This window comes from Carettochelys insculpta, chromosome 3, assembly GCF_033958435.1.
Source record: "Carettochelys insculpta isolate YL-2023 chromosome 3, ASM3395843v1, whole genome shotgun sequence".
Taxonomy (NCBI): Eukaryota; Metazoa; Chordata; order Testudines; family Carettochelyidae; genus Carettochelys; species Carettochelys insculpta.
The window spans coordinates 124,372,714-124,400,267 of NC_134139.1; the positions used below are offsets into that span (position 1 = coordinate 124,372,714).

At 44.6% G+C, this 27,554-nt stretch overlaps 2 protein-coding genes across 5 annotated transcripts in view; one reads left to right on the top strand and one right to left on the bottom strand.

Annotated features, from left to right (window-relative positions):
- The window catches only part of METTL24 (methyltransferase like 24), a 113,617-nt gene that overhangs the window by 69,855 nt on the left and 16,208 nt on the right, over positions 1-27,554 (top strand). For 2 of the 4 annotated variants that reach the window (XM_074990759.1, XM_074990762.1), the window contains 3 exons: positions 18,064-18,824; positions 19,593-19,670; positions 24,611-24,721. In XM_074990759.1, coding sequence (XP_074846860.1) covers positions 18,064-18,378 — 315 coding nt within the window. In that variant the 3' untranslated portion in view covers positions 18,379-18,824; positions 19,593-19,670; positions 24,611-24,721. Of the gene's footprint in view, positions 1-18,063; positions 18,825-19,592; positions 19,671-24,610; positions 24,741-27,554 lie in introns of those variants that run through there. The other 2 variants (XM_074990760.1, XM_074990761.1) reach the window with 2 other exon arrangements.
- Positions 20,562-27,554, bottom strand: part of CDC40 (cell division cycle 40) — a 70,348-nt gene continuing 63,355 nt past the window's right edge. The window contains exon 15 of the mRNA XM_074990758.1: positions 20,562-25,239. Coding sequence (XP_074846859.1) covers positions 25,062-25,239 — 178 coding nt within the window. The 3' untranslated portion in view covers positions 20,562-25,061. The remainder of the gene's footprint in view (positions 25,240-27,554) is intronic.

The following is a 27,554-nucleotide window of genomic DNA, read 5'->3' on the forward strand; positions in this document are numbered from 1 at the left end:
TTCTGCACTTTGCTCTAGGGATGGATGACCACTCTTCCGTCAGCCATCCCTTATAACCCTGGGATAGGGTAGTGACAAGGACACAGGGCAAGGAAGTACAAGAGAGCTAAGCAATAGGATGTTGGTGGAGAGGGTAGAAGTCAAGTTGAAAGGGGATGAATAGAAGAGGAGAAAAAGAGGGAAAACATACTGAAAGACTGCACAAAAGAAACGGCAAGTCATGGAAGAAAGAAGAAGGCAGAATGAACAAAAATTTTAAAAAACAAGGCAGTTTAATCCACAGAAATGTGAATTGCATTCATATAGGACTAGAGCATCTTAAAATGAGGATAGGATAACCACACACACACACACACACACACACACACACACACACACACACACGAGAACGAACGAGAGTAGCATTTGTTTCTCATGCAATTGGTATGGAAATTATAATTTGGAGGCTAAGTATTTTAAGATCAACTTCCTGGATGAATTCTTAGTATATCATGGTGACAACTGCAGGGCCATTTGAGAATGAGCACTTACACATAGGTATGAACACGCAAAAAAAAATCTTATTCCTTTCTTCATTACCCATTTGAAGAAAACCTGATCTGTTGCAAAGGTAGGGATGATAGATGACTAACCTGCAACAAATTTGCCAGCTCTCTCTTTCAGGGCTGCCGGTCCACCACGGTGAGTAATTGCTTCCTCCAGCAATCTACTCTCAATTGGCTGCTCTGCAAAGAGTGCTAAATCTGGGATTCTCAGAGGATGTTATTTGGTAGCTTCATAATGCAGCCACTCTTGCTGATGACCCCCTCATACTTCCCTCAAAATATTTAATTAGCTCTAGGAAAAACTAATAAATATGCATGTGCACGCGTGCACACACAAATCATTGCAATGTATTTATTTCCAGCTAGTGAGGCTGTTGTGAAAAATATTAAACATAAAGGTATAAATTTTCACATCAGATTTGTTTAAGCTCTGGCTAGTGCGCTCAGGGAGGCAGTAAGGACAGCAGTTACAGAGGTGGGGTGGATAGGTGGTGGGGGAAGGAAGAAGCGTGGGGGACTGGAGTCTGAAACCCCATGTCCAAAGGAGGGACCTGCTGCCACGCAACTGGATCCAGGGCTGGAGCTCTGAGCACCATGGACTGAGCCTCGTTGCCCCAACTCAGGAGCCTGTGACCATAAATAAAAGCCCCTGGTAGCTGTATTTGAGAAATGTTGCACTAAATGGTGCTCAGAGGGTAACAAACATCCTAAATCCCTGTTAACCCTGCTTTTTCTAAAATTATCAAGGCAAACTGAACACTTGCTGCTGGAGCATGAAATGACAAAATGTCTCAGACTTTAAAACAATAATTGAGCAAGTATATCGTGTGAAAATCCTAAAATCCTCCCTTCACGTACTTTCTTCTGTTGGTTCATAGGCTGTATTATGTGTGAGGTAAAGGCCCTTTTATTCTTTACTGGTAGAATACTATCTGCACGGTATGGAAATCTATCTGCACTGCATAAAAATAGGGTAATATCCCTTTAAATAGTAACAGAGGTAACTATATTAGTCTGTACTCCAACAAAACAAAACAGCAGAAATGTAGCACTTCAAAGACTAACAAAATGATTTATTTGGTGATCAGCTTTCCTGGCACAGACCCATTTCATCAGATCAATCTCATTTCCAATACAGATTGACATTTAGAAATACAGAGGACCCAAAAAAACCCAATTGCAATAAAAACTGACAAATTAAGTACATAGGACTGAAGTAGGTGGTAGAGGGGATGGGGGATGTTAAGTGTCCTGCCTGAGATAATTATGAGGATAAAAGTAAGGAAAGCAGTCCTTGTAATATGTGAGGTAATTGATGTCTCTGTTCATACCATGTGTTAATGTGTTGAATTTGAATATAATTCCAACTCACAACTTTCTCGCTGTAATCTGTTTTTAAATTCTTTTTGTTCCAGGACACAAATTCTCAGGTCTTTAATAGAATATCCCACTCCACTGACATGTTCACTGACCAGCTTATGTGTATTGAGTTTCCTGACATCTGCTCTGTGTCCATTTATTCTTTGGTGAATGTTTTACCCAGTCTGTCCAATGTACATAGTGGCAGGGCATTGGTGGCACATAATGGCATATATAATGTTGCTTGAAGTGCATGAGACTGTGCCCTTGATCTTGTAACTATCATGGTTAGGTCCAGTGATGGTATCTCCAGAATAAATATGTGGACAAAGTTGGCAGTGGGGTTTGTTGCAAGGAAAAGTTCCAGGATTAGTATTACTGTGGCCTCTAGTGGCCCTTCCTGTCCTTAGCTACCAGAACTCCCCCAGAACATCATCTCAGTGATAAGTTTTTAATAGACATTGTGCTTTGAAACTTCCTGTCTGTGTGACTTGCACATACTCTTACAGGTGCATGGAGAGGACAACGCAAAAGGGTGTTCATCTTCACAAGGGTTAAATATTTCAAAATATACAAACTTGGCTCTTGTAATATCTACAGATCTGATAAATCCAGTTCATCATTAATGTCTCCACCTAATCTTAGTTGTTACTTGACACAGCTGTAGGTAACATATATCTAGACAATGACATGATGTTGAAGTAGGCAGCATCCTTTTAAGCTTTTTAATTATTTATGTTGCATTATAAACGCAATAGTTTAGAGCTGTATTTCTCAACTTTTTTTTTTTTTTTGATAGCAGTAACTGGTTTACTGCTTTCCTTAACTGTGTCAGGGAGATCTCAGGGCCTGGCACTAGTCCACAGATCAGTCTGAGGAAAAAATGCTTTAGAGCATAAAGAAGATGCACAGAAGATGAACAGGCATTTGCTAATCCAGGGTAGATGATGTCAGTTCTTCTACGAGTGTCCCCGTGGGTGCTCCACAGTAGGTGTCGGGCTCGCCCAGCGCCACAGATCGGAAACTTTCCAGCAGTTTCTCCTGGATCGTGCATGCACCGGCGCGCGCTGCTCCCTTGCGCGCCCCTGGCCACGTGCGCGATCCGGTCCCCGCCAATTCCTTCTCAACCGCCATTGGCTGCAGACGGAATCCGCTCAGGCTACGGCCAGAGTCAGATTAGCTAGAGGGTTTTTTTTTTTTCATGTAAATTGTTGTGTTTTCTTTCCAAAAAAAAAAAAAAAAAAAAAATAATAATAATAAAAAGAGAGAGAGGAGTGGAGAAGACGTGTGGACGTGAAGGCCAGTAGGCCTCCCGCCGCTGCAGGCTGGTGTCTGCGAAGGGTAAACAGGCACGAATTCAGTGCTAAGTGCCCTATTAACAGCATAAAGACTCACCGCGATGTCCTCTTCAGACTTTAAAAAGTGAGAGTCCTGCCGCGAAGCTATACCGGCCTCCGATGGGGATAGTGAATGCATTCGGTGCCTGGGGGAATCACACGTAACCCAGAAGTGTTCCCATTGTGCTAAGCTCACAGCCAGGGCCAGGAAAGACAGAGAAATGCGGCTGAAAATGCTCCTGTTTGATAAGGCTCTCCAGCCTGATGTGCCGGAGAGGCCTCAACCAGAGGGACCCCCTGGGCTCCATAAAAGGAAGGCGGCTTCCCTCACCCCCTCGGTGCAGAAACGGAGGAAGCTCTCTCCAGCCTGATCCCTGCCGGCGGTCTCAGCGAGCGGGACGGGCGCAGCACACAGCCCCCAGCCGCATACCCAAACAAGCGGCAGCGCAGCAGCGCATGTGGCAAAGGCTGAGCCTCCGATTACCAAACAGCCAGCACGTGCAGCACTCAGAGCGGCGGCCAGGCAAGCGCCGGAACCGGTGGCACCACCACAGGCGGCACTGACCCCTGCGGCACCAGCGGTGCAGGGCCAACAGGCACAGAGCCTGCAGGCACCGGAGGACGTTATCCGCGCGGCACCGACAACGGGGCCAAGATCCCCGGCACGGGAGGGGAAAGGCGAGAGCAAAAACCCAGCACCGCAGCCCTTCTCCGGACAGGGCTGCAATGCTCCTATCAACAAGCCCTCCCCTTATGCTGCACACGCCACCCAGAAGATCTGGGTCTCTACCAGCCTATCCAGAGCCGCCTCCTCCGTTCCTCCAACCAGCGTCACCATGGCTTGGGCCACCTTCGCCTTTTCTGGGATTGGATCCCTTGGAGTACTATCACAAACCAGTTTCACCATTGTCTGAATCGTCATGGAGATCTCGCTCTCCCAGACATCGGGGGTACACACCCCGAGAGTGGTCCAGGTCTCCATCCCTGGACCCGTGTCCGTGCTGCCATGGTCGTTCTTACCATGCTGGACACAGACACCCCAGGCATACACCTTGGGGCAGGTCCCCCCTGGCCATCCAATACCCCCGCGGACCCTCCCGGCCGGGGATGGAAACACAGCTGTCTCAAGGGGAGTTAATTTTGGAACCCCGAGACTTTCCTTCGCAAGCCCCCAGCGAGCGGGTGTACCATTGGCCACAAGAACCTGAGAGTTCGAGGGAGGTTTACCCTAGTGGTTCCTCCTCGTCGTCCCCTGACAAGGCCACGGCCCCCGGGGACGCTGCTCCCCCGGACGACCTCAGACAGTTTCAGGAGCTGTTTAAAAGGGTGGCTTTCATGCAAGGCATCCAAACGGCAGACGTAGAGGAGAAACATCACAAACTCCTGAAAAATTTGAGACCCCCGGCTTCATCCAAAATCGCTATCCTGCTCGATGAAGCCATCATGGAGTCAGCCACTACCATATGGCAGACCCCAGCCTCCACTCCACCTATAGACAAGAGAGCGGATAAGAAATACTTCATCCCGGCGAAGGGCATGGAGTTCCTCTTTAGTCACCCACAACCAAACTCACTGGTGGTAGAATCGTCTTAGCAGAGATCAAAGACTTCCCAGTACAAATCGGGGGGTTCAGACAAAGATGCCAAGAAGCTAGAGCTGTTTGGCAGAAAGGTATATTCCTTCTCCACCCTGCTATTGAGAATGGCAAATTATGCAGCACATCTAGCGAACCATAATTTTGACAATTACTCCAGGCTTACTTCTCTCATGGATTCGCTTCTGGAAGATAAGAAGCCGGTGCTAAAGGCGATTGTACAAGAGGGCTACGCGGCTTCGAGCATGGGAGTCCAGATTGCCCTGGACGTGGAGGATACGGCGGCACGCTCAACGGCTACAGCAGTGGTCATGCATAGAGAATCCTGGCTCCAGACATCGGGTATCCCGAGGGATCTGCAGGCGAAGATTGTTGATCTTCCCTTTGACACGCAGAAGCTGTTTGCAGACTCAACTGACTCGGTCCTCCACTCCAGTAAGGACTCCAGAGCTACACTTAGAACCCTGGGTATTTATACCCCTCCATATAGGAAGAAAAAGTATTACCCTCAGCAGAGACGATACCCGTACCAACCACAGCGTGCTCAGTACCAACGGGGCTACGACCAAGGGCGACATCAGCAGCAACAACAGTATAGAACTCCCAGGCGACGTTCTCAACAAAGCTGCGCATCCTTGGGGCAGGCCCAAAGGCAACAAGTTTGACAGGCAGGTCGAGGGCTGCACTATCATTACCATCGCGCAATGCCATTCCCAGCTAATGTTCCATCATCGCCTCCGACCGTTCCACCCCCAATGGCAAAAGATCACCGCAGACAAATGGGTACTGGAGATCATAGCCACGGGTTACGCGATCCCCTTCCAGTTGCTCCCACCGCCGAAACCTCCGCCCAGGCCCCACCTCAGGGACGCTTCCCACGAGACGAGACTCAAACAGGAGGTGGACCATCTTATGTTCATGGGGTGGTGGAAAGAGTGGCGGAGCAATTCCAGGGGAAAGGTTTTTATTCACGCTGCTTCCTTACAGAGAAGAAAACAGGAGGCTGGAGGCCCATCTTAGATCTTCGGGGCCTCAACCGGTACTTGCGCAAACAACGTTTTCGGATGATCACAGTCGCCTCCATACTCACGGCACTGGACGTTGGAGATTGGTTTGCAGCCCTTGACTTACAAGATGTGTATTTTCATATAACGATCCACCCGGCACATAGACGCTTCCTCCGTTTTATGGTCGGCAAGGAGCATTTCCAGTACAAGGTTCTTCTGTTCGGCCTCTCCTCGGCCCCCAGAGTCTTTACCAAAACCCTGGCAGTGGTGTCAGCCTACCTGCACAGACAGGGGGTATTTATATTCCCATACCTGGACGACTGCCTGTTGAAAGGGGCCTCGAAGGCAGAGGTCCTACGCATGATACGCGTAACAGCAGACACATTTTCTTCGCTGGGCCTGGTCATCAACCTCGTGAAGTCAAAGACCGACCCCCACAGAAGACATAGAGTTTATAGGGGCACGTATAAACTCTATTACAGCAAGGGTCTATCTACCCAACGCCCGCTTTCGCGCCATCAGTTCGCTGGTGCAAGTCATCACATACAGCCCCACGGTGCCAGTCTTAATGTGCTTGCAGCTGCTAGGCCACATGGCGGCGGCGACGTTTGTGGTGCAGAATGCCAGATTGCATATGCGCAGCCTACAACATTGGCTCGCGAGCATCTACAAGCGGGCATCCCACACTGTCCGCAGGGTGGTGTCGCCCACGACAGAGGTGCGCAGATCCTTGCAATGGTGGGTAAACCCCGAGAACCTGCTAACAGGGGTACCCTTCCACCAACCACAAATCTCTATCTTTCTTACTACCAACGCTTCCCACATAGGATGGGGAGCACACATCGGCAACAAGGTGATGCAAGGACTATGGTCCCCTGCGGAGCAGTCACTGCACATAAATATACCGGAGCTCAGAGCAGTGTTCAACGCCTGCAAACACTTTCGAGACCACATACAGGGCACAGTAGTCAGGATCAATACAGACAATACCTCCACCATGTTTTATATAAATCGACAAGGAGGAGCCCGATCCCGTGCCCTATGTGCGGAAGCAGTCCGGCTGTGGAACTGGTGCATCGCCAACAACATAACGTTGAAAGCCTTGTATTTGCCGGGCGCTCACAACGTGAAAGCAGACCAGCTGAGCAGGCGCTTTGCACTCACGCACAAATGGCAGATCCGCTCCGATCTGCTACGACTGATCTTTCACACATGGGGGTTTCCCCAGATCGACCTGTTTGCCACTCAGCACAACAAGAAGTGCCCCCAGTACTGCTCCAGGGCAGGACTGGGGTGGGGGTCCCTGGGGGACGCATTCGCGATCTCATGGAAGGGCCCCCTACTTTACACGTTTCCCCCCACAGTGCTCATCCACAAGGTCTTGCAGAAAGCCAGAAGGGAGAGAGCCCGCATGATTCTAGTAGTCCCAACGTGGGATTGACAGCAATGGTTCCCCTTGTTTCTGCGCATGTTGGACCGCCCACCACTCCCCCTTCTGGTGGCGCCGGACCTACTCACGCAGGCCCAGGGGTCCATAGTGCACCAACACCCCGAGGGTCTGCGCCTACAAGCATGGCTAATCCATGGCTCAGCTCCCTAGAAAGTACATGTACAGAGAGAGTACAAGAAGTCCTGGAAAGTAGCCGAAGGACCTCCACCAGGAAGACCTACAAGCAGAAATGGACTCGATTCACTGCATGGTGTTCCGCCAAGCAGTTAGCTCCCCTTGACGTTCCTATACCTGTAATACTAGAATAGTTATTGGACCTCAAGAGGGGCGGGCTTTCCCTATCCTCGCTAAAAGTCCACCTCACTGCTATATCTGCTTTTCGGCATGCAGAGAAAGGGCCCACGGTATTTGCCCATCCTATCATTACCAGGTTCCTCAAGGGGCTGGTAAACCTGTACCCCCCTCGGAAACCGCTTCTACCATCGTGGAGCTTGGACTTGGTGCTCAGCACGCTAACGGGTCCACCTTTTGAACCATTAGCCTCAGTTCCCCTACGTCTCCTTACGATAAAAACAACCTTCCTCCTTGCAATTATGTCAGCTCGCAGGGTGAGTGAGCTCGCAGCAGTTATGGCAACGCCACCCTGCACAGTATTCTCAAAGGAGGCGGTAACTTTATGGGTGCACCCAGCCTTTGTTCCGAAGGTTTCTTCAGAGTTCCACCTTAACGAACCCATAGTTTTCCCCTTGTTTTACCCGAAGCCTCACAGCTCCAGCAAGGAGGCACTCCTACATCTCCTGGATGTGAGGAGGGTGTTGGCCTTCTACATAGACAGAACTAAGTCCTTCTGGAGAACGGACAGACTTCTAGTCTCTCTCACTCCCACGTCAAAAGGAGAGGGTCTCTCTTCACAGAGAATCTTGAAGCACATTGTGTCCTATATAAAAATGTGCTACGAACTTCGAAAGACTCCTTTGCTGGCCCCGCCTAGGACTCACTCCACCAGGGCGGTGGCGGCGTCAACAGCCTTTTTCAAGGGCATCGCGTTAAAAGACATCTGTAGAGCGGCGACCTGGTCATCCTATGACACCTTCGCCAAACATTATGCACTACATCGGGTATACCAAGAGGACACCCATCTGTCGACAGCAGTCCTTTCGGGGGCAAGCTGCACATAAACCGATTACCCACCTCCTTACTTGGGTTACTGCTGGGTAGTCACCTATTGTGGAGCACCCACGGGGACACTCGTAGAAGAAAGAGAAGTTACTCACCGTAGTAACGATGGTTCTTCGAGATGTGTCCCCATGAGTGCTCCACCACCCGCCCATCCTCCCCACTTCGGATCTCTGTTTAGTGTTTTTTTCAGGAGCATCCGAGGCAGTTGGTCAAGGAACTGGCGGGGACCGGATCGCGCATGTGGCCGGGGACGCGCAAGGGAGCGGTGCGCGCCAGTGCATGCACGACCCAGGAGAAACTGCTGGAAAGTTTCCGATATGCGGCGCCGGGTGAGTCCGACACCTATTGTGGAGCACCCACGGGGACACATCTTGAAGAACCATTGTTACTACGGTGAGTAACTTCTCTTTTCTGAATGTACCATGTTAGTTTATGGGACCACAGTTTAAAACACTCATTTTAAAAATATTTCATTAGTGTGTTGGTGACAATTATAACAGCACATCTCCAAAAATTCATAACCCCTCATGCCCCCAGCCTGCCATTGGGCATAGGAAGCGCCTATTTAATAGTACTGCGTAGTGCCCCATAAATCACAAGGACATCCCTGTTAGCCTCTAACCTATGAATCCCTGTTCCAAATCATTCAGAGCAGGGAACTGAATTTATGACTCCCACCTGGTAGGTGAATGCCATAATCCCCAGGCTCCTACATATTGTAGGCTCATACTTGCTTGTCTTTTGTGAGATTTCCCACCTGGACTTAGTCTGCTAGAGAGCACAAGCCTGATCAGTAGGTGCCAAATTGCAGGAAAAGGTGCATGGCCTAGTCCTGTGTTACACTCTTGGTGAGTTTGAGCGCCTGCCTGCTCAATTTGCTGGCTTTCGTGAATCCCTCTTTTAGCTGCCTAATTCTCACCATGCACTGTATGAGAGGACTGAAAGCTAAACCAAGTGGCAGGATGCCTACGGGCTAGGTGTTGCATTGCTGAGCATTAGAAATGTCTAAGTACCTGAATGGATTTAGCCCTTGCTACATAGCAGCAAGTAGGGCAGCCAGAGTTGCAGTGGGAGGTAAGTGAACAGATATGTGTATATTTTTCTGTCTTTGCCTGAGCAATGAAAAGAATGTAGAATGTAGAAATTCTTGCTTAGGTATATATCACTGCCCTAGCAACAGATTTCTTGCCTGATCCTTTTAGTGCTTGTTTAATGGAAGTCATTACTGTGTTTTTCTTCTTCAGGATAAAATGAGTTAACAGACACATTTTGAGCCAGTTTGATGAAAACAGAACAGACTGTGCAGACTGCCCATGGTTCAACCAATACAGTTACAGGGCTATTAATATTGTGTAGGCAATAACTGCAAATGTAATATGACAGGTGTGACCTCAAACTACATCCTTATGGGGCAAAAACAGTGGGAAAATGAGAGACTGAAGCCAAGCGGCAATTTTCCTGAATAGTTTTCAAACTGGATAACTTTTCTATTTTAGAAAGTTACAGCAGGCCCATGAAGATAAAATCAGTATGTCTAAGGCATCGTAGTGCAGTCCTGTAATGTTCACACGTATTTAGACTGTAATCTACAAAAATGCAGCAAGGTGATTTTTTAAAATATCTTCTGGAAAAGCAGCAGATATTTGAGGAGCAGCTGGTGTGTTCTTCCCTTAGCTACTTTCCAACTGAAATGTCAATGAATTAAGGAACTGTAATTTAGAGTGCTCCACGACACAACAGAATCTAAAATGCTTCTCAAGCAAATTGATATATAAACTATTACATACAAAAAGCTACACTAAAGGTTCCAAAATACAACACTGAAAGCTAGGAAGTGCCAGAGTTGACATTACTTGTGCATCCTTAAATTGGCCCCCTTTTGCATATAGGCCTCAATTATATGGTCATGTATTATTTTTTCCACAGGAGCCTCTGCCTCATTCAGAACACAGGATGGACAATCCTCACTTAATGAGCAGCTATTTAATATGTTGTTTTTCCCCACTGTTGAGTGTGTGGCTGTCGGCTTTAGTTACGTACACTATTCAAACACTGCGCTGGAGACAGTTCCCTCATGAGCTTTTCTGTGGTGTATCTAATTGCTTCATAAACATTTTATTAATTTATTTTCACAACACTGCTGGCAGGGAGTATTATCTCAATTTTGCAAATCGAAAACTGATATACAGAGATTAAAGTCCAAAGTATCCACAGATTGGGGATGCTGAATTTAATACACCTAGGATCTGATTTTTCCATAAGTAACATGATATAGCACCTCAGAAGTTCAAAGCACAGTTCCCACTCCCCTTAGTTTCAACTGTGAGCCAGACTGCACGTCCTCAAGACAAGCACCTTGAAAATGAGGGTTCTGCATTAATGACACCCATGGAAGCTTTGATGCAAGTGCTATGCCTAGCATCACGTGAGAACTCCATGGTAGACGTGGGGTAGAATCCAGTTTTTCACAGCAGCATTTAACTGTCCCCAGTCAGCTTGCCCAGCAAGTCCTAGTCGTGTTTTTCTGAACTTCCTGTCCTGGGCCCAAGTCTCTCCCATGTCTCCTACTCCCAGGCAAGTTTTTAAAAAAAAGGCAGCACATTTCAGAGGGAGAGGAATGGGGGCAGTGCTTAATTTGTAATGAAAGATGAGCCATAAACCACAACACAGATTAAGCACTGGCTGCATAGCTGCTATAGTTACCCAGTTTAAGTTCAGTGCTGTGGTGGAGTCCTATGCTTACCAGTGGGGCCAACAGCCATCACAGGCCCTGGGGCAAGGAGGGACAGGGTATTGGCTCCATGCCCCCGGAAGGGGCGGGGCCCCTTACAGCCATGTGGAATGGTGGTGCTCCAGGCCCCTTTGAAACTCTGGGCCCTGGGGCAACTACCCCTTATGCCCTACAACCCCCTCCCCATTGGTGGGCCTGGTGCTTACAAAAAGGATCATGGGTTTCTAATAACAACAAATGGTCAAGGCCTTAGTTTTAAGTCTCATCCATTAAAGTCTCAGCATCCTAGTTGAGCTGTGCCATCTATTTCAGAACTGATTGAAAGAGAATAGCAGCACTAAATTAATCACAAGTAACTGCTTCCTACAGTGTCCCCTCCAAGTGCTTGGACCAACTAGGCATGGCTCATGAGCTCTGAATAGGTCACAGCAAAACACAAGTTAGAAAAAGTTTGCATCTACCACAGCCAAAGAGCAGAATGCAAAACTCTCCCCTCATGGTCTGTGCACATCTCTTGAATGGAGCGTGAATGTGTGTATGTTCATTTAACAGACATTTACATGAATGTTAAATCACACAGATTGAGACAATATTAGCTGACTGACGGTAAACCCACAAAAAGGAAAATGCATATGCTTATGCAACACAACATTTCATTATATCTCATTTTCCCCTGTAGGAAACATTAGAGTAGCACTGCCATGCCTCATGAACTGCAATACCTGAGCAAAAACAGGAGGTGAAAGTACAATGTCTGAAAACTGTACTAGAAAATATTTTTCATAACTTAAGTCTTCGTTTACATCAACCTCTTGAAGCCTTGAAACTAATATATTTCCCTGCTAACATATTTTTCTCCACTACATGCCTTATTATCGTAAGGTTGCTTCTTAGCATTGGGGTGCTGGATCACTCCTTTAAAAATGGATGAAATCACCTAGCTAAAACCAATCAATTGCGTGGAATATGTAAGAGGTAAAAAGAAAGAAGTAAATGTCAAGCTTAGTTGAAAGGGCGCTTTTTGTTTTAAGGCCTCATGAGTGAAGTCCTGTCCCTGTTGCAGCCACTGGCAGAAATGATTGGCTGCAACTGCAGTTGAGCAAGAAATTCACCCATGTACCTGTTGTTTAAACACACAAAGTATGCTTGGAGTTTTTTAAATAAAAGATTTCAATTGGAGGAAGGTACAACACCTGGAAACAAGCTCTTAGAAACACCTTCCTCTGCAGACTTACAAAAGAAACTTAGCAGGTAAGACACAGCCTCCTCTGCTAATATTAAAAGCCATTATGAAATTTCAGCTGCAAGTTAATTCCTAGTTTAATTGATGCTCTGGCCACACCAATATTTATGTTAAGAAAGTTAATACTTCAAACAAAATCATCCAATTGCCACAGCAACTGAGTTGGCAAAAGAAAAGAATACTGATCCCCAGCCAAGACCTTTTTTTTTTCTTTTTCTTTTTTTTGGAACAGAGAAATCTCATAGCGGTTTGTTTCAGTGAACACATTTAACTTTGACAAAAATGATAAAAACCCTCACTTAAATCTTCCTTGCACAAACAAATTGCTTTCAAGTTACTTCTGAAACAAATTGCTTTCAAGTTACTTCTGAAAAGCAATACAGATTCTTTCAGTGATGCTAGGAAGCCTACAATAAATATACACTAGAAATTAACACTTGCATAGGAATCCAAACAGCGTCACCTTCACAGACCGTATCTACCTGTCTTGCACCAAAGAGATGTTTTATTGTGGTTTTGATAGATCTTTAAAAGGTTTGTCTAGCAGTGTTCGAAATGTAAGCTGTAAACATATTGCATACACAGGCACAGAGGAACAGTCGTTAGGATGAAGACAAAATTCCTTGTATAATGGAACAAGTAACAGTAGGAACACAACAGACTGGACTTTTATTCTTATCATTTATAATGAATATTGAGTTTCCAAATTCTAAGTTTATTCATTTGCTTAACTCATTCCCTTTAACAGGTAGTCTATATAGGAAAAGGCAGTTGATAAAAGCCAGTCTTTAAGGCAGCATAATCAAGATATTGTACTTGAAATTATTTGGGGGGCCTCTTCACACTTTTTCAGTGTCTTTTTGTCAAGCTGTCTGTTTTTGGGCTTGTTCAGCAGAGCCCTATTGTCTTTGCTAAGTGAAAAGGTGAGGGGAGGCAGCAAGCAAAAGTCCAGGATGGAAATCGGTGTTTGAAGGCCAAGATAATTACAATCCTGGCACTGCTCTACAGATTTTAGAAAGTCAGTAGGAACGTATTTGCATTTGTGAGTGAACGTAATGCTTACGAAAGCGAGGGACAAAGAGCACTTCCTTTAGCCAAGGCACAGCACCAGCTGTAAGAGCTCCTTCACAGTTGTTTTGCCAGCGTGGCTTACTCCTGACCTGCAATACTCCCTGCTGAGCTAGGCTGGGGCCTCTCTTGTGCAGGCTTCAGTTATGCCAGAGAATGAAAGCTCTTTCTGTTAGTCACAGGAGAGCTCATTGAATGCTAAATACATGAATGACCCTAAATCCCTGGGGGGAATGCAAGCACCTGGGTCACAATGGGATGGTTGGGAATGTCCTCTAAACAAAAGGTTAGCATGTTAGCTCTGTGCAAGCCTCTCTCTCTCCAGCACAAGTTGATCCAGTAAAAGCTATTACCTCACCTACCTTGTTGCTCTAATATCCTAGGCCCAACACAGCTACAACATTGCATAGACTACACACAATCATTTTTAGGTTTGGAAAACAGTTCCATAAGATTAGGGTGACTATGTCCCTCTATCCTGAATATGGGCAAGAGGGGAAAAGTGCATCTCCCCAGATGCAGCTGCCAACAGCTACCGCCCTGGGGGACCTCCCCGGCTACCCCATGCTTCAGGGTGCTAGGAGGGAGGCGGCAGCTGCGCTGATGGGCTCCTGACTCCTCACACTTCAAGGAGCTGGGAAGGAGGTGGCAGCTGCACCAGTGTTCCTCCCGGCTGCCCCAAGGCATGAGCAGCTGGAAACCGGGCAGCAGCTGTGCAGGTGGGCTGCCAGCTCCCTACGCCTCGGGAAGTTGAGAAAGAGGCGGCAGCCACAGTGGTGTGCTTCTGGCTTCCACAAGCCACGGGGAGCCAAGAGCCAGGTGACAGCCATGACATTTAACTCCTGGCTCCCCCAAGCTGTGGGGAGCTGGGGGACAGCCACATAAGTGTGCTCCCAGCTTCCCCAAATATGGGGCAGTTAGCCCCTTTCTTAAAATAAATTGGGATGATTTGGGGCTGTCCTGGCAGCAATGAGACAGATGGTCACCTTGCATAAGACAGTGATTTTTTTTGTTTAAAAAAAAAAGAAGAAGAGCTGGTACTCAGCCAGCTCTCTGCTGTCCCTCCCCAGTCAGTCTGTGGCTGGGACTGCCGAGGTGCCAATACAAAAAGAGCACTACCATAAGACCACTTGTAATTTCATTCAGGGCTATCCCTAGGGGAATGCAGGGCTCAGGGCAAACCCCTCCCCCAGGCCCTGTCCCTGCCCCCGGCCTCCTCCTGCCCCTGCTCTGTCCCCAGTCCTTCCTTTCCCCCAAAACCCTACCCCATCTTTTCCTGCCCCTGCCCTGCAACCCATTGCACTTCTCCCCCGAAGCTCCTTCCTCCCAGCAACGTGACCCAGAGGATTATCTGGTAAGCCTGGCATCGAGTAGCAGCAGGGCACAGCAGCAGGCGCAAGAGCAGCTTCGCAGCCTGCTCCACTCTGCCACCCATCACCCCATCTTGTTTTGGAGTGGAGCACCTCTGGCCCTTGGTCTGCAAGGTGTGGTGCACGCTTGGCACTGCAGCCAGCAGTGTCAGGATCAGCTAGCTCTTCCCACCATGGGAGGGTAAAAAGCAAAAAGTTGTAGCCTGCTGATGACCTGTGTCCACACAAGTCAACCCCACCTCCTAGTGGTGCAGACTGGCAACTGCCTCTGTAAGGAGACAGGCTAACAGGGTTCTGGCCACCTGGAGAGGGATGGGCTCTGCCAGGTTTGAAATCTGCCCAAGGCATGCCTCATGACAACTAACATAACTAACTCCATACTGGATCGGTCGTCGCCTGGATTAACAAGGACCGTGCATTCCGTCGTCCACCAGGACGGTTGTGTTAAATCAGCTACTGGTGACCCAAAAACCTTGCATGCAAGAAAATACCTAACCGTAGGCATATGGAATGTAAGATCACTAAATCAGACAGGTAAACAAAGAACTAACCTACGAAATGAAAAACTACACCTGGCATATCCTTGGACTCTGCGAAGTAAGATGGAAAAATTTTGGGGAGCTCAGAACAGACGAAGGCCATTTGTTCTATTACAGTAGAGAAAAAGATAAACACCTTAATGGAGTAGGTTTCCTAATACATAGAGACATCAAGAACTCAGTTCCAGCTTGCTGCCCGATATCTAGCAGGATCACGTCCATATGCCTGAAAGCTTCACCATTCAACATTACCATTATTCAAGTGTACGCACCGACTACTGACCATGATGATGATTACACGGAAGGTTTCGACAGTCAACTTCAGAATATCACAGATGCAGTCCCGAAAAAAGATATTGTAATTGTACAAAGTGACTGGAATGCCAAAATAGGCATGGACACCATAAACAACTGGCAGAATCTCACTGGGCCCTCCTGCAATGAAGTGACTAATGACCAAGGCTTCTGATTATTGGAATTTGCCGGCTACAACAACTTAGTAGTAGCAAACACTGGCAGCCCATAAACCATCAAGATGTTGGACCTGGCACAGCCCCGATGGACAACAACATAACCAGATAGATTACATCCTAATTAAAAGCGTTTCTGGTCAGGTGTGAACGTATACAAGACACATAGCTTTCCGGGAGCAGACATCGGGAGTGATCATAACCTGGTCCTAATGAGTTTTAAGATATGACTGAAAAAGATTACCAAAGCAAAGAACAGTCACATTAAGTTTAATCTGGACCATCTTAAAGACCCAAATATTGTCCATGAGTTCCAAGCTATGATAGGAGGGAAATTTGCTCCCCTGATCACACTTGAGCAAGACTTAGAAATGCTCACTAAAAGCTTCAAAAACCTAGTCACAGAAACAGCGACAGAGATACTAGGAACATATCGTCCCAAAAAGAAACAGTGGATTACAAATGAGATTTTGAACCTTTGTGACCAAAGAAGGGAACTTAAGAAAAAGAAAAAAAATCAGCTGAAGGAACAACACAATATAGGATAATTAACAACAAAACAAAAACCAGTATGAAAGCAGCAAAAGAAAATTGGATTGAAAACTGCTGTTTAGAGGTAGAAGAGAGCCTAAATGCAAACAACAGTAAGAAAGTAATTGGAAGAAGTAAAACAATTTAAATACCTATGGTCGATCATCTCTGATGCAGGTACAAAACCAGAACTACTCGCCAGAACAGCAATAACAACCGCAGCAATGGCAAAATTAAAACCAATCTGGAAAAACAAAAACATGTCCCTAAAGTCAAAAGTAAGGCTCATGCAAGCTCTTGTACACTCCATCTTTTTATATGCTTGTGAGACCTGGACTCTGACAGCAGAACTAGAGTGCAAGATCAATGCCCTTGAAATGATGCTATACCACAAGCTTCTTAACATCCCCTACACGGCACATATTAGTAATGAAGAGGTCAGAAACATCATCACCTCAGCAATGGGACCTCATCACAACCTACTATCCAAAGTGAAAAAGAGCAAACTAAGATGGTACGGACACGCAACAAGATCATCAGGCCTGTCCAAGACCATACTGCAAGGCACAGTAAATGGCAAAAGGAGACGGGGCAGACAGAAAAAGCAATGGACAGACAACATTAAAGAATGGACAGGGATGAGGTTTGCCACAACTCAAGAACTGGCACACAACCGCCAAAGATGGAGAGACACTATAAGGAACATTGTCATGAAGGCACCCCAACGATCTCAGTCAAGGGACTGATGAGGATGATGATGATGATGATGACGACCCCCGGCCCTAGCTTGCTCCCCTCTGATCCCCCAAATGGGCCGGGAGATGGTGGCCCAACCTCTGCTGCTACCCATGCTGCCCCCTGCACCCCTCCTGGTAATTCCCCAGACTCCTCTGGGTCCCACAGGTCCCTTTCGTGGGAGGGTTGGAGCAGCTGCTGCAGGGCCACCCAAAAATGCAGGACCTGGAGCAGCTGTCCCACGCCATGGTATGGATAGGACAGCTTTGATTTTCACAGTTACTCTGCTGGTTTTGTCTACTATAAACAGCTAATTTCTCCTCATGTGTTTAGATTGGAAGGTCTTTGAGGACAGGAACCATCTTTTATTTCATGTCTGTATAATGTCTTACATAATAGTGCTGACTGCAGCCCCCGGTGTTATTATTTTACAAGCAAAATTTGGGTGTACAGGGGCTCCATGGATTTTGTAATACTAAAGAAAGTAAAGGACAACTAGCACAAAAGAATGATTTGATTTGAATATTTTTGCATATCAGTGTGTTTCTCACCCCCTCTAACTTTGACACACACACACACAGGATTTGTAAAGGAATAATAAAATATGATGGTGTAAGGACCTTCAGTCACACTCTCACAGGAAGCCTCGAACTGCAAAACATTTAAAATGGAGATGAAGTGTGTGTAGGGGGAGTTAGGGAAAGAAAGCTACGAACAAGAATTATTAAACTTAAAAAAGGCACTTAATTAGCCCTAGGAAGATTTGTAAACAAACCAGCCATGCTCAAGTGATTAAGTAAAACTGCATGACATTGAAAAGCCTGACACTTCAGATGGTTATTGACAGCAATTGTGAAGTCTGCCTTTTTCATAAATTACATTTTTTTAATTTTGCTTTGTTTCAGATTGATGTGCTCAAGGCAGATATGGAAAGTGCTGAGTGGAAAATTTTGGAAAACCTGATTCTGGAAGACATTGTTGAACAGATAGGACAGTTGGTCTTTGAGGTTCACATTCATTGGCCTGGCTTTGAGGTCAGTGGTAATGACAGCACAGTGGTCCGCTACTGGTATAGTCTTCTCAAAGAATTAGAACTGAAGGAGTTCAGACTTTTCCACACTTACAAAGATTTATCAAAGCCGCAGATGTTTCTGAAAAAGGAAGCCTTCAATGCAAGTAGCTGTTACACTCTGAGCTGGGTGAACACAAGATGGAACTAGCATAAAGGAATTGATGTGTCATCATCCGACTCAGCTGCCTTAGTGGAAAGGACATTGGAGCAGCTAACAAAAGTTACTGAACCAGCAATCTGAGATGCTGCTACCAAAATGGACTATATTTCTGTTTCTCAGCAGCAGCACCACAAAAGGTGGATGTTGCCATGCAGTGCTTCTGAGTGCTAGAAAAAGACCTGGCATTGAAATTGTTTTGTACTATGTGTCTGCCATAGGTTACATTGACAGACTTTATTAGAACCAGATGAGAGGTGTTTTCTAACTGTTTGTCTAAAGCGGTTAATGGTTCTCCACACATGGCTGTGGATGCACTCCAGCCTTCCTAAAAGTCAGCAGAGAGAGTTCGCCTAGTCTGTCCCTGAAAACTTGCTGGGACAGTTCTCATAGAGTGAACACCAAGAGATGCTGCTGAAAAAAAATCACTGACCCAAGTAAGTTTCTTTCTCAGGGATGACCAAATAACGTATTTTCCTTACATGATTATGCTTAGATGGGCACCTTCTGTTAGTTTAAAAATACTCCTGTGACAAGTCTGCCAGATGACTGGAAGGGAATGATACTTACAGCAGGGATTGAGCAAACTACGGACCACAGTCTGCATCTGGCTTGACAGCCATTTTAAACCAGTCCTTGAGCTCCTCCTGGGGAACGGGGTCAAGGGCTTTGCACGTCTCTTGGAAGCAATGTCATGGCCTCCTTCCAGCTCCTAAGTATAAGGATAGCTAGGGGGCTGCCCCCCACAGCTCCCATTGTCTGGGAATTACAGAGGTGGTTCCTGTGGACAGGGTGGGAAGGGGCAGCGCACAGCTGGCTGGCCATACCACCATGTAGGTACCAGCCGGAAGTGGGCATACTCCTGCTTCTGGAAAGTGCTTGAGGTGGTAAGCACAGCCTGTAGCTTGCACCTGTGAGACCCTGCCCTCACATCCTAACCCTCCGCCATAGCCTTGATGCCCCTCATGCCCTCTGAACCTCTTGGTCCCCACCTAGAACACCCTCCTGCACCCCAAACTCCTTATCCCTGGCCCTACCCCAGGTCCCACATTCCCAGTCAGAGTCTTCACCCACCTGCAACCCCACCCCAGATTGGTCTCTGAGGATGCCAGACTAGAGAGGTTCAACCTGTACTAAGTTTAATAAGACTTTCCTCAGTCATTCCTTTCCTGTTTTGTCCCTTTGATTCTTCCTCTCTCCTTTAGTCTACACCCATGCTGTAAATTAGTGTTCTGATCAGGAAGCTGTGATCCTATCGAATGATCTTTGAATAAAAGTGGAGAGTGAGTTCCTTGTTTACACATTTTGATACAAGCTTTTATGTAGTGAATAGTAATATGTTCTGGGGGGGGACAGAGCCATAAGAGTGTGTATAAAAAAGCCTTAAGGCATCAGCCTTCCTCAACTACTACATGGATCTGATGTAAACGTCATCACTAACAGCCCTGAGAACGCAAGTCGCTATTGTTTAGAAGTCAGATCAGGACAGTATAAATCTGGGTGTGATTTTTAATTTATTTTATGAACTAGTGCCACATCTTTTCCAGTGGGACAGTCTTAGAATAACTAAATTCATAATTTATTCTAACTAGTTCCAAATTAGTAGTGTAAGAAAGCCTGAGTTAGAGGTTCAAAACGTAGATCATATAAATTAAAAAAAAAAAATTCTAAAGGAGAAGCACACATTTATTATAGTTTATGGATTGGAAACAATGTGGGAGTATAATTATAGAAATGGACTGAAGTCCCATTGTGCACCTCCTGACATTTTACCAGATTTGTGACTTTAGGGCTACGTCTACACTAGCCAAAAACTTCAAAATGGCCATTCAAATGGCCATTTCGAAGTTTACTAATGAAGCGCTGAAATACATATTCAGCGCTTCATTAGCATGCGGGCAGCTGCGGCACTTCGAAATTGACGCAGCTCGCCGCCACGCGATTCATTCAGACGGGGCTCCTTTTCGAAAGGACCCCGCCTACTTCAAAGTCCCCTTATTCCTATGAGCAGATGGGAATAAGGGGACTTCGAAGTAGGCGGTGTCCTTTCGAAAAGGAGCCCCGTCTGGACGAGCCGCGCAGCAGTGAGCCGTGCCAATTTCAAAGTGCCGTGGCCGCCCGCATGCTAATAAGGCACTGAATATGTATTTCAGCGCTTCATTAGTAAACTTCGAAATGGCCATTTGAACGGCCATTTCGAAGTTTTTGGCTAGTGTAGACATGGCCTAGAACACCTAGAGCTCATCACTTGTCTCAAGATTCCTGATTAAAATCAGGAGTGAGGAGGGTAGGAGTGAAAGTTTCTGGGTCTGTATATTCTGTGGGGAAAATGTTGCAGGAGCTACAGTGAACTCTGAAGAATGTCCTTTTGAGATTTAGACCAGAAACTCTTTAGCATAGTGCAGATGATACTATTTGGGAGAAAAATGAGCAATCCTAGTTTGTCTTGCATGGCTGAGGACATGAAGGAGATTCCCAAACATGAGCTGTTCTTTTTAGGTGACAAATTTGAGGAACAGTCTCAAACTGAGGTATTATTATAAGAGGCCTAGAACAAATTGATAAATTAAAGAGTAATAAGTTGCCAGGATCAGACAGTATTCACCCAAGAGGTCTGAAGGAACTCATGTGAAATTGCAGAATTATGAACTATGGTTTGTAACCTGTTCTTTAAATCAGCTTCTGTACCAAATGACTGGAGGATAGCTAACGTGATGGCAATTTTTGAAAGTTGCTTCAGGATGATCTTGGCACCTGCAGGCTGGCAAGTCTAAGTTCAGTTCCAGGCAAAAAGGTTGAAACTATAGCAAAGAACAGACATGAAGATGAGAATAATTTGTTGGGGAAGAGTCAACCTGTTTTTGTAAAGGGAAAACAAGTCTCACCAATCCAATTCTTTGAGGGGTCAACAAGCTTGTGGGTAATAGAGATCCAACGAATATAGCGTACAGATTTCCAGAAAGCCTTTGACAAGGTCCCTCACCAAATGCTCTTAAGCAAATGAAGCTGTCATGGGAATGAGGGAAGGTCCTCATATGGATTAGTAACTGATCGGAAGCAAAGGGTAGGAATAAATGGTCAGTTTTCAGAATGATGAGAAGTAAGTAATGATGTTCCCCAGAGATCTATGTTGGGACCAATTCTAAATATATTAATAAATGACCTGGAGAAAAAGGTAAAACAGTGAGATGGCAAAATATGCAGATGATACAAAATTGTTCAAGATAGTTAAGTCCACAGCAGCATGCAAAGAGCTTTAAAAGGCTGTCACAAAACTGGGTGAATGGGCAACAAAATGGCAGATGAAATTCAATGTTGATAAATGCAAAGCAATACATCTTGGCAAATGTAATCCCAACTAGACACATAAAATGATGGGGTCTAAAGTAGTAGTTCCCATTCAAGACAGAGAGCTTGCAGTCATTGTGAATAGTTATCTGAAAACCTCCACTCCATGCGTGGCTGCAGTTAAAAAAGCACACAGATTATTCAGAATCATTAGGAAAAGGATACATAATAAGCGAAAATACCATATTGCCTCTACAGAAATCCATGCTATAGTCATGTTGAATATTGTGTGCTGATGTGGTCACCTCACCCCAAAAAAGATATAATAGAACTGGAAAAGGTTTGGAAATCTTCTGTGGTGTTTAACACTAATGTATCTGAATGCTTCATAAACATAGTAGTAATTTATTTTCACAAAATAAACTCTTTTCATGCTGTCCCTCCAAATTAATCACAAAAGCCTTATTTTTGTTGAACAGAAATCTCACATCTGACAAGGGGTAAGCAGAACAAAATTTTGTAAAAATGATGCGTGAAAAATCCTAAAAATTAAAAGCCTCCACAGATTCCCATGCAGGCTTTAAATATTCTGCAAAGGAATGACTCAGTGAGCAATAAAGATGGAGACAAACAATCTTATCTAGAAGGCAGGTTTTAGTTGTGTTCTGATGCAGGTTTTTTATGGAAGTCTTTTTGCTGATATTTAATTCATCAGCTCCTGTGATATGGCTAACATCTTCACTTTACTCATAGAAGTTTATTTATCGTGTTCAAAAATGGATAATGGCCTTTCAGAGTTTAGTAGCTTCCCTGGAAAATTTCTGCACTACTGGTGTGCACAAGTGGTGGGTGAATCTTCTGACAGATTGAACAAGAGATTCTCACCTATGTACCCAGCAAAATAGTTCAAGAAAATAGGCTGTCCAGTTAGTTTTCATGCATCAGTGATTTAAAGTGCTTGCTAAATAAGGAAAATCCTACACAAGAAGCTAACTACGATACATTAAAAATCTGTTGCTTTTCCCAAAAAATCCTTACTGAATGTTACATTTGGCCTGCCATTGCTTTTAAGATTTAAGTGAGCTGCAGGACGCCAATTCTCTACATCCCTGAATTCCTAGAGAGCAGACATACCATCGCACTCACTTTCCCACCCGTGTACACATTTCCAATATCAGTCATGGCCGTCAACTATTGCTCTCCATTTTCTACTGAAGAAAGTCTCAATTTTACTGTCTACATCACAGCCACCTATGTGGCCTGAGAGCTCAACTTAGCAGATCATTACCATTCACCTCAGAACTGTAACTGGTCTGTGCCCCTTCCCCCTATAATCAACGGATCCCAACATTTTCTTCTTGCTAGCTACAGCACATATAACCTTCTAAACATTCATCACCACATGTCCACTGCTCTTTTTGTACAGAGTTATAAGTCTGTACTTGTCTTATCTCTGTATTTATACAAGCCTGAGGCTCACGGATACAGATATCCACGGGTACTCCCATTTTCTTCAAAAGCAGATCCTGTGTTACCCATGAAAAATCATCAAAGTACGTGTATTGTAAATACCTAATATGAGAGGTGCTAGTGTCAAATGGAAGGTACATATGAACAATTGGGTATGAAGGCTGAGACGAGCGTGTGTGGAATCTAAATTGAGTTTCCAGACCTTCCCATTTATTTTTGAAATAATTTCACATTCACTCAAAAATGTTTGGCTTTCAAGTGTAGTCTCCCCTTGCTCCCTATGAGTGAGACGTGTGAGTAAGTAAGGGCCTTTAGGCCACGTCTATGCTACAAAAATAACTTCGAAGTTGCTTACTTTGAAGTACAACTTTGAAGAAACAGACTTCGAAGCTGAGCATTTGCACACACCCTACTTTGAAGTTAAACTTCGAAGTAGGGCACTACTCAATTTCCAGGAATGGAGTAAGGACTTCAAAATAAGGGAAAATATGTGCAGACTCTGAAGGCTACTTTGAAATAGCTCCTAAGTTCTAAGTTAACTTCAAGGTTAGTTCCTAGTGTAGATGCACCCTTAGTGGCTTATCTTATGCAAGATGTTGTTTCTTAGCAGGACACTCCTAATATCTGGATGATCAAACAAAAATGGTTTGAACTACAATAATTTTTATAATGTTAATTCAGTAGTTATTCAGTGAAGCTTGAAGGCCAACCACTTGGACAGTCTGTTGCCTTTTTACCTTATTTACATTATTCACACATAGATAACATCATGCTAAGTATGCTGTAAGAATTCAGAAAGACTTTTCTGTCCTCATTTGCATGACAAAATAATCAAGCCGCTGTTTTAGAATCATTCAAGCAAGAAAAATAATTCAGTTGTAGTTTAGCACCACTAGGTGTTAGGAAACGCCACCCCCTAAACTGAAAGGATAATGAATATTTGACTTGGATATGCTAGAAGCACAGATTAAACTAAAATCAGACTTCTGTACAAAAGATTTATTAAAAATAAGTTCTTAAAAAAGAAACTTACGTGTATATACAGTATCACAGCATAGAAACACTAATGGAGCATGTAATACAGGAACAGTGAGTACTGAAGTGCACCCTGTATTATGAACAAGATTAAGAGACAGGGAATGTGGTTTTCTTTGAAATATGCCCCAGTGAGGCACGACAATTATTCGAATATAGAATTCTTTTTTGGGGGGGTAAGGGGGTGGAGAGGGGGCGGCTTTGTTTAGCGTAAGAAAACCTTTTCAAATAAAGATGGTTACATATAGGAACTTCCATGATCAGTATCATGTGAATGTTTAAGTCAAAATACAAATATTAGAATGGAGAGCAAGTGTTTAGGGAACACAGTCCAGGTGGTGTACTCAAGGTACGTTTACGCTTGCAATTGAACAATGGAACAGAAGTTTTGCTGTGGCAAGTGCAAATGTGAGCACTCCTCTCTTGGCAGGAGCATTCTCCATCCATGGGTGCATATTCAAGATCTACTGCAGCAGAGATCAGAGAGACTTTTCTTCTGAACTGTGGAGTTACAGAACCCAACAGAACTGCTGGTTTCTACTTGTACCCCATATAATGTGTGACATCTGGAACCACAAACTAGAAAAAATAACTTTATTTTGAAAAAGTGTATTAAACTTAAAATAACTTACAGTAATTTTTTTTCTGACCATTACACATGACTGTTCTCAGCTTCTTGCATATTCAGAACATCAGCCTTTCAGCTGAGTCTTCTGCTAGGGAGATTTCCCATTTCCAAGAGCGCACAGTGTACATTAATAGCAAAGAAAATTAACACATCTGGAAGTTAAAATCAAACCATCCTTAGCAGAGTTTGTGTAGAAATCTCAGATCTTCACAGAAAAAGTCTTATCAAAATTTACTTCCTTGCAGTACCTCCATCAGTCCCACAATTTAATAAGACCATCCCAGCCACATGTGATGACCTTGGATGTTTCATGCGGGTGCCAGACAGCACCTATACAAACTTTGTCATGTGCTTTTAATCTACTGTAGAGTTTTGTCGTCTTCCAGTCCCAGATATTAAGTTTTCCGTCTGCATCACCTGATATCACATAACTGTATTAAAAAAAAATAAAGCTGTATTAAAACCTATAAGAACTACTTTTATTATTTTCCATTTTGGAAGATTATTTTAAAAGAAAACATTCAAATAATATTGTAAACAGATTAAGAATAATTTAGTATTGAGAAATGGAAAAAATTGTAATCCAACAAGCTTTCCATTCAAGAGTCTGTTTCAACAGACAGTAGGAATTCCAAAGAATTAGCATGCATGATGTGTTCCAAAGAGCCCAAGCTCTTGCTATGCAGTGATTCATCATGTCATCTGTGAGGTTAATGTGCTAGGCAATGCACTATGTTGCTTGAATAATACAGTTTACTGAGGGGATGAGAGAAAATTTCAGGAAAAATATCCCAAATTTGCAGAGATTTTTCTTCAATTTTCAGAAGATTTAAAAAACAAAAACCAACCAACCAACCAACACCTTTGCAGTGGATTATGCTCATCATGCATATACCTGTTTGTTCTCTACAGAAATTTAAATGAACATAACCTATGCTCCCTCTTAATTTTTTCCATTCATGGGCAGAATACATTTTGTTATGTGTACCCAGGCATGTATGGATGTGCACCGCCAATAGGAATGTGTTGCTCATTGTGGGTGGCTACCGGTGCTCTGTTAATAGCTGGGTGGCACCTGAATCTCTCTGGAGTAGTCACCCAAGTGCTCAGCTTACAGGAAACACTGATCATAACTATCATAAAATGACTGTCGTTGGCTTATGAATATGCATAACTCAAAGACACTTTAAACTAAGTACCTCACATAACATCAATTTTAATGTTACAATCTGATGACTGTTTTTGTTCAAATATTTTTTCATATGAAGTTAGAATTATGAAATGTGGATTTGTTCATAATTCTAAATATGCTAACAAGGGCCATGACTGATGCTCTGGAACCTGGATTGGTGATCAAGTCAATATCCTGTGAATAGCCTTGTTTGTTCTGTAAGCACACAATGTGCTTGGTCCTAGAAACACATGTGGTCACGCCCCCTGATGCTGAAGCCCATTTTGGATTTGGTAATTTTCCACTCAAGGCGAGAAAAGTTTGAACTAAGCACAAAGAATGTCCGCCTTAAGTAAAAGAGATATAAGAGGGAAAACAAAAGAATAGGGTGATCGCCAGACCCCAGGAGACGCCCCACCCAACCCCACTCACCACCTAAGATGCCTACTGGAAATATCTAAGACTGAACCGTGGGAAGGATCAGGCCAAAGGAAAAAGACATTTAGAACACCTGAGTAGGGTAAGAATTTGCAAGTAACAAGTATCTTAGTGGAATAGAACTAGCTAAGCTATTTTTGTTCATTCTAATTTAGTAACTTTGATTTGACTGTTTTCACTTGCAACCACTTAAATCCTATGTTTTGTACTTTAAAAACATGTTTATTATCAAGCCTAGTGTGAATAACTGTTAAGCTGTGTCTACACTTGCATTCCACTTTTGAAAGGAGCATGCAAATGAGGGAAAATGAAAATCCAGAAAAAAAGGGAAGAAGGATTCTTTTCGAAGATGTGGTTTACTTTCAAAAGAGCAGTGTCTACAGTGGTTTTCTTCTTTCCAAAGAAGCTATTTTGAAATAATATGCAAATGAAGTACAAGATATGCAAATCTGCACATCATTTGCATTTTATTTTCCCCTCATTTGCATACTTCTTTCGAAAGAGGAGTGCAAGTGAAGACACAGCTTTACTGGGGGAGGGAGCAACCACTGTGCATCTCTCTTTCACTGATAAAAGGGGGCATACCTTAAGAACTTTCATTGTGCAAGTCTTTCAGACAGGGTAAGATGAATTTATTTTGGGCCCTTTTGGTGGGTTGGTTTCCTGGGTGCTAAGCCCTTAGAACTGTGTCCTCTCAGAGTTGAACTGGTTCAGTGTTTGTGTTGTCCTAGGGGTGGGGGGCAGTAACCCCAATTCTTTGCCTTTTCTGGGGTTGACTACAGGATCAGGCCCAGCAGGACTAGGTGGTGGGGAGCCCCAGAGAGCAAGAAGGCAGGTGTCAGTGGCATGATCAGCACACCAGGGGACCACATTAAGGGGACTTAGGTGATTCACCCTGTCACAATAACATCTCTCAGTAAAGTTGCAGATGGGAGTTAGCTGTACAGCTTCATTTGGCTACGTACTAGAACTAGACTTCGATTTAGGTTCAACGTTTTGCTTTAAGTTTGAACCCCAGGTATTTCAGACAAGTACGCATGCACAGGAAGGCTTTTTGTGACTCTACTGCAGACCTGCGTATAAGAAGCCAGTTGCTGCACCCTGATTCATGGTTGCCTAGCTCCACTACAAGCTAGA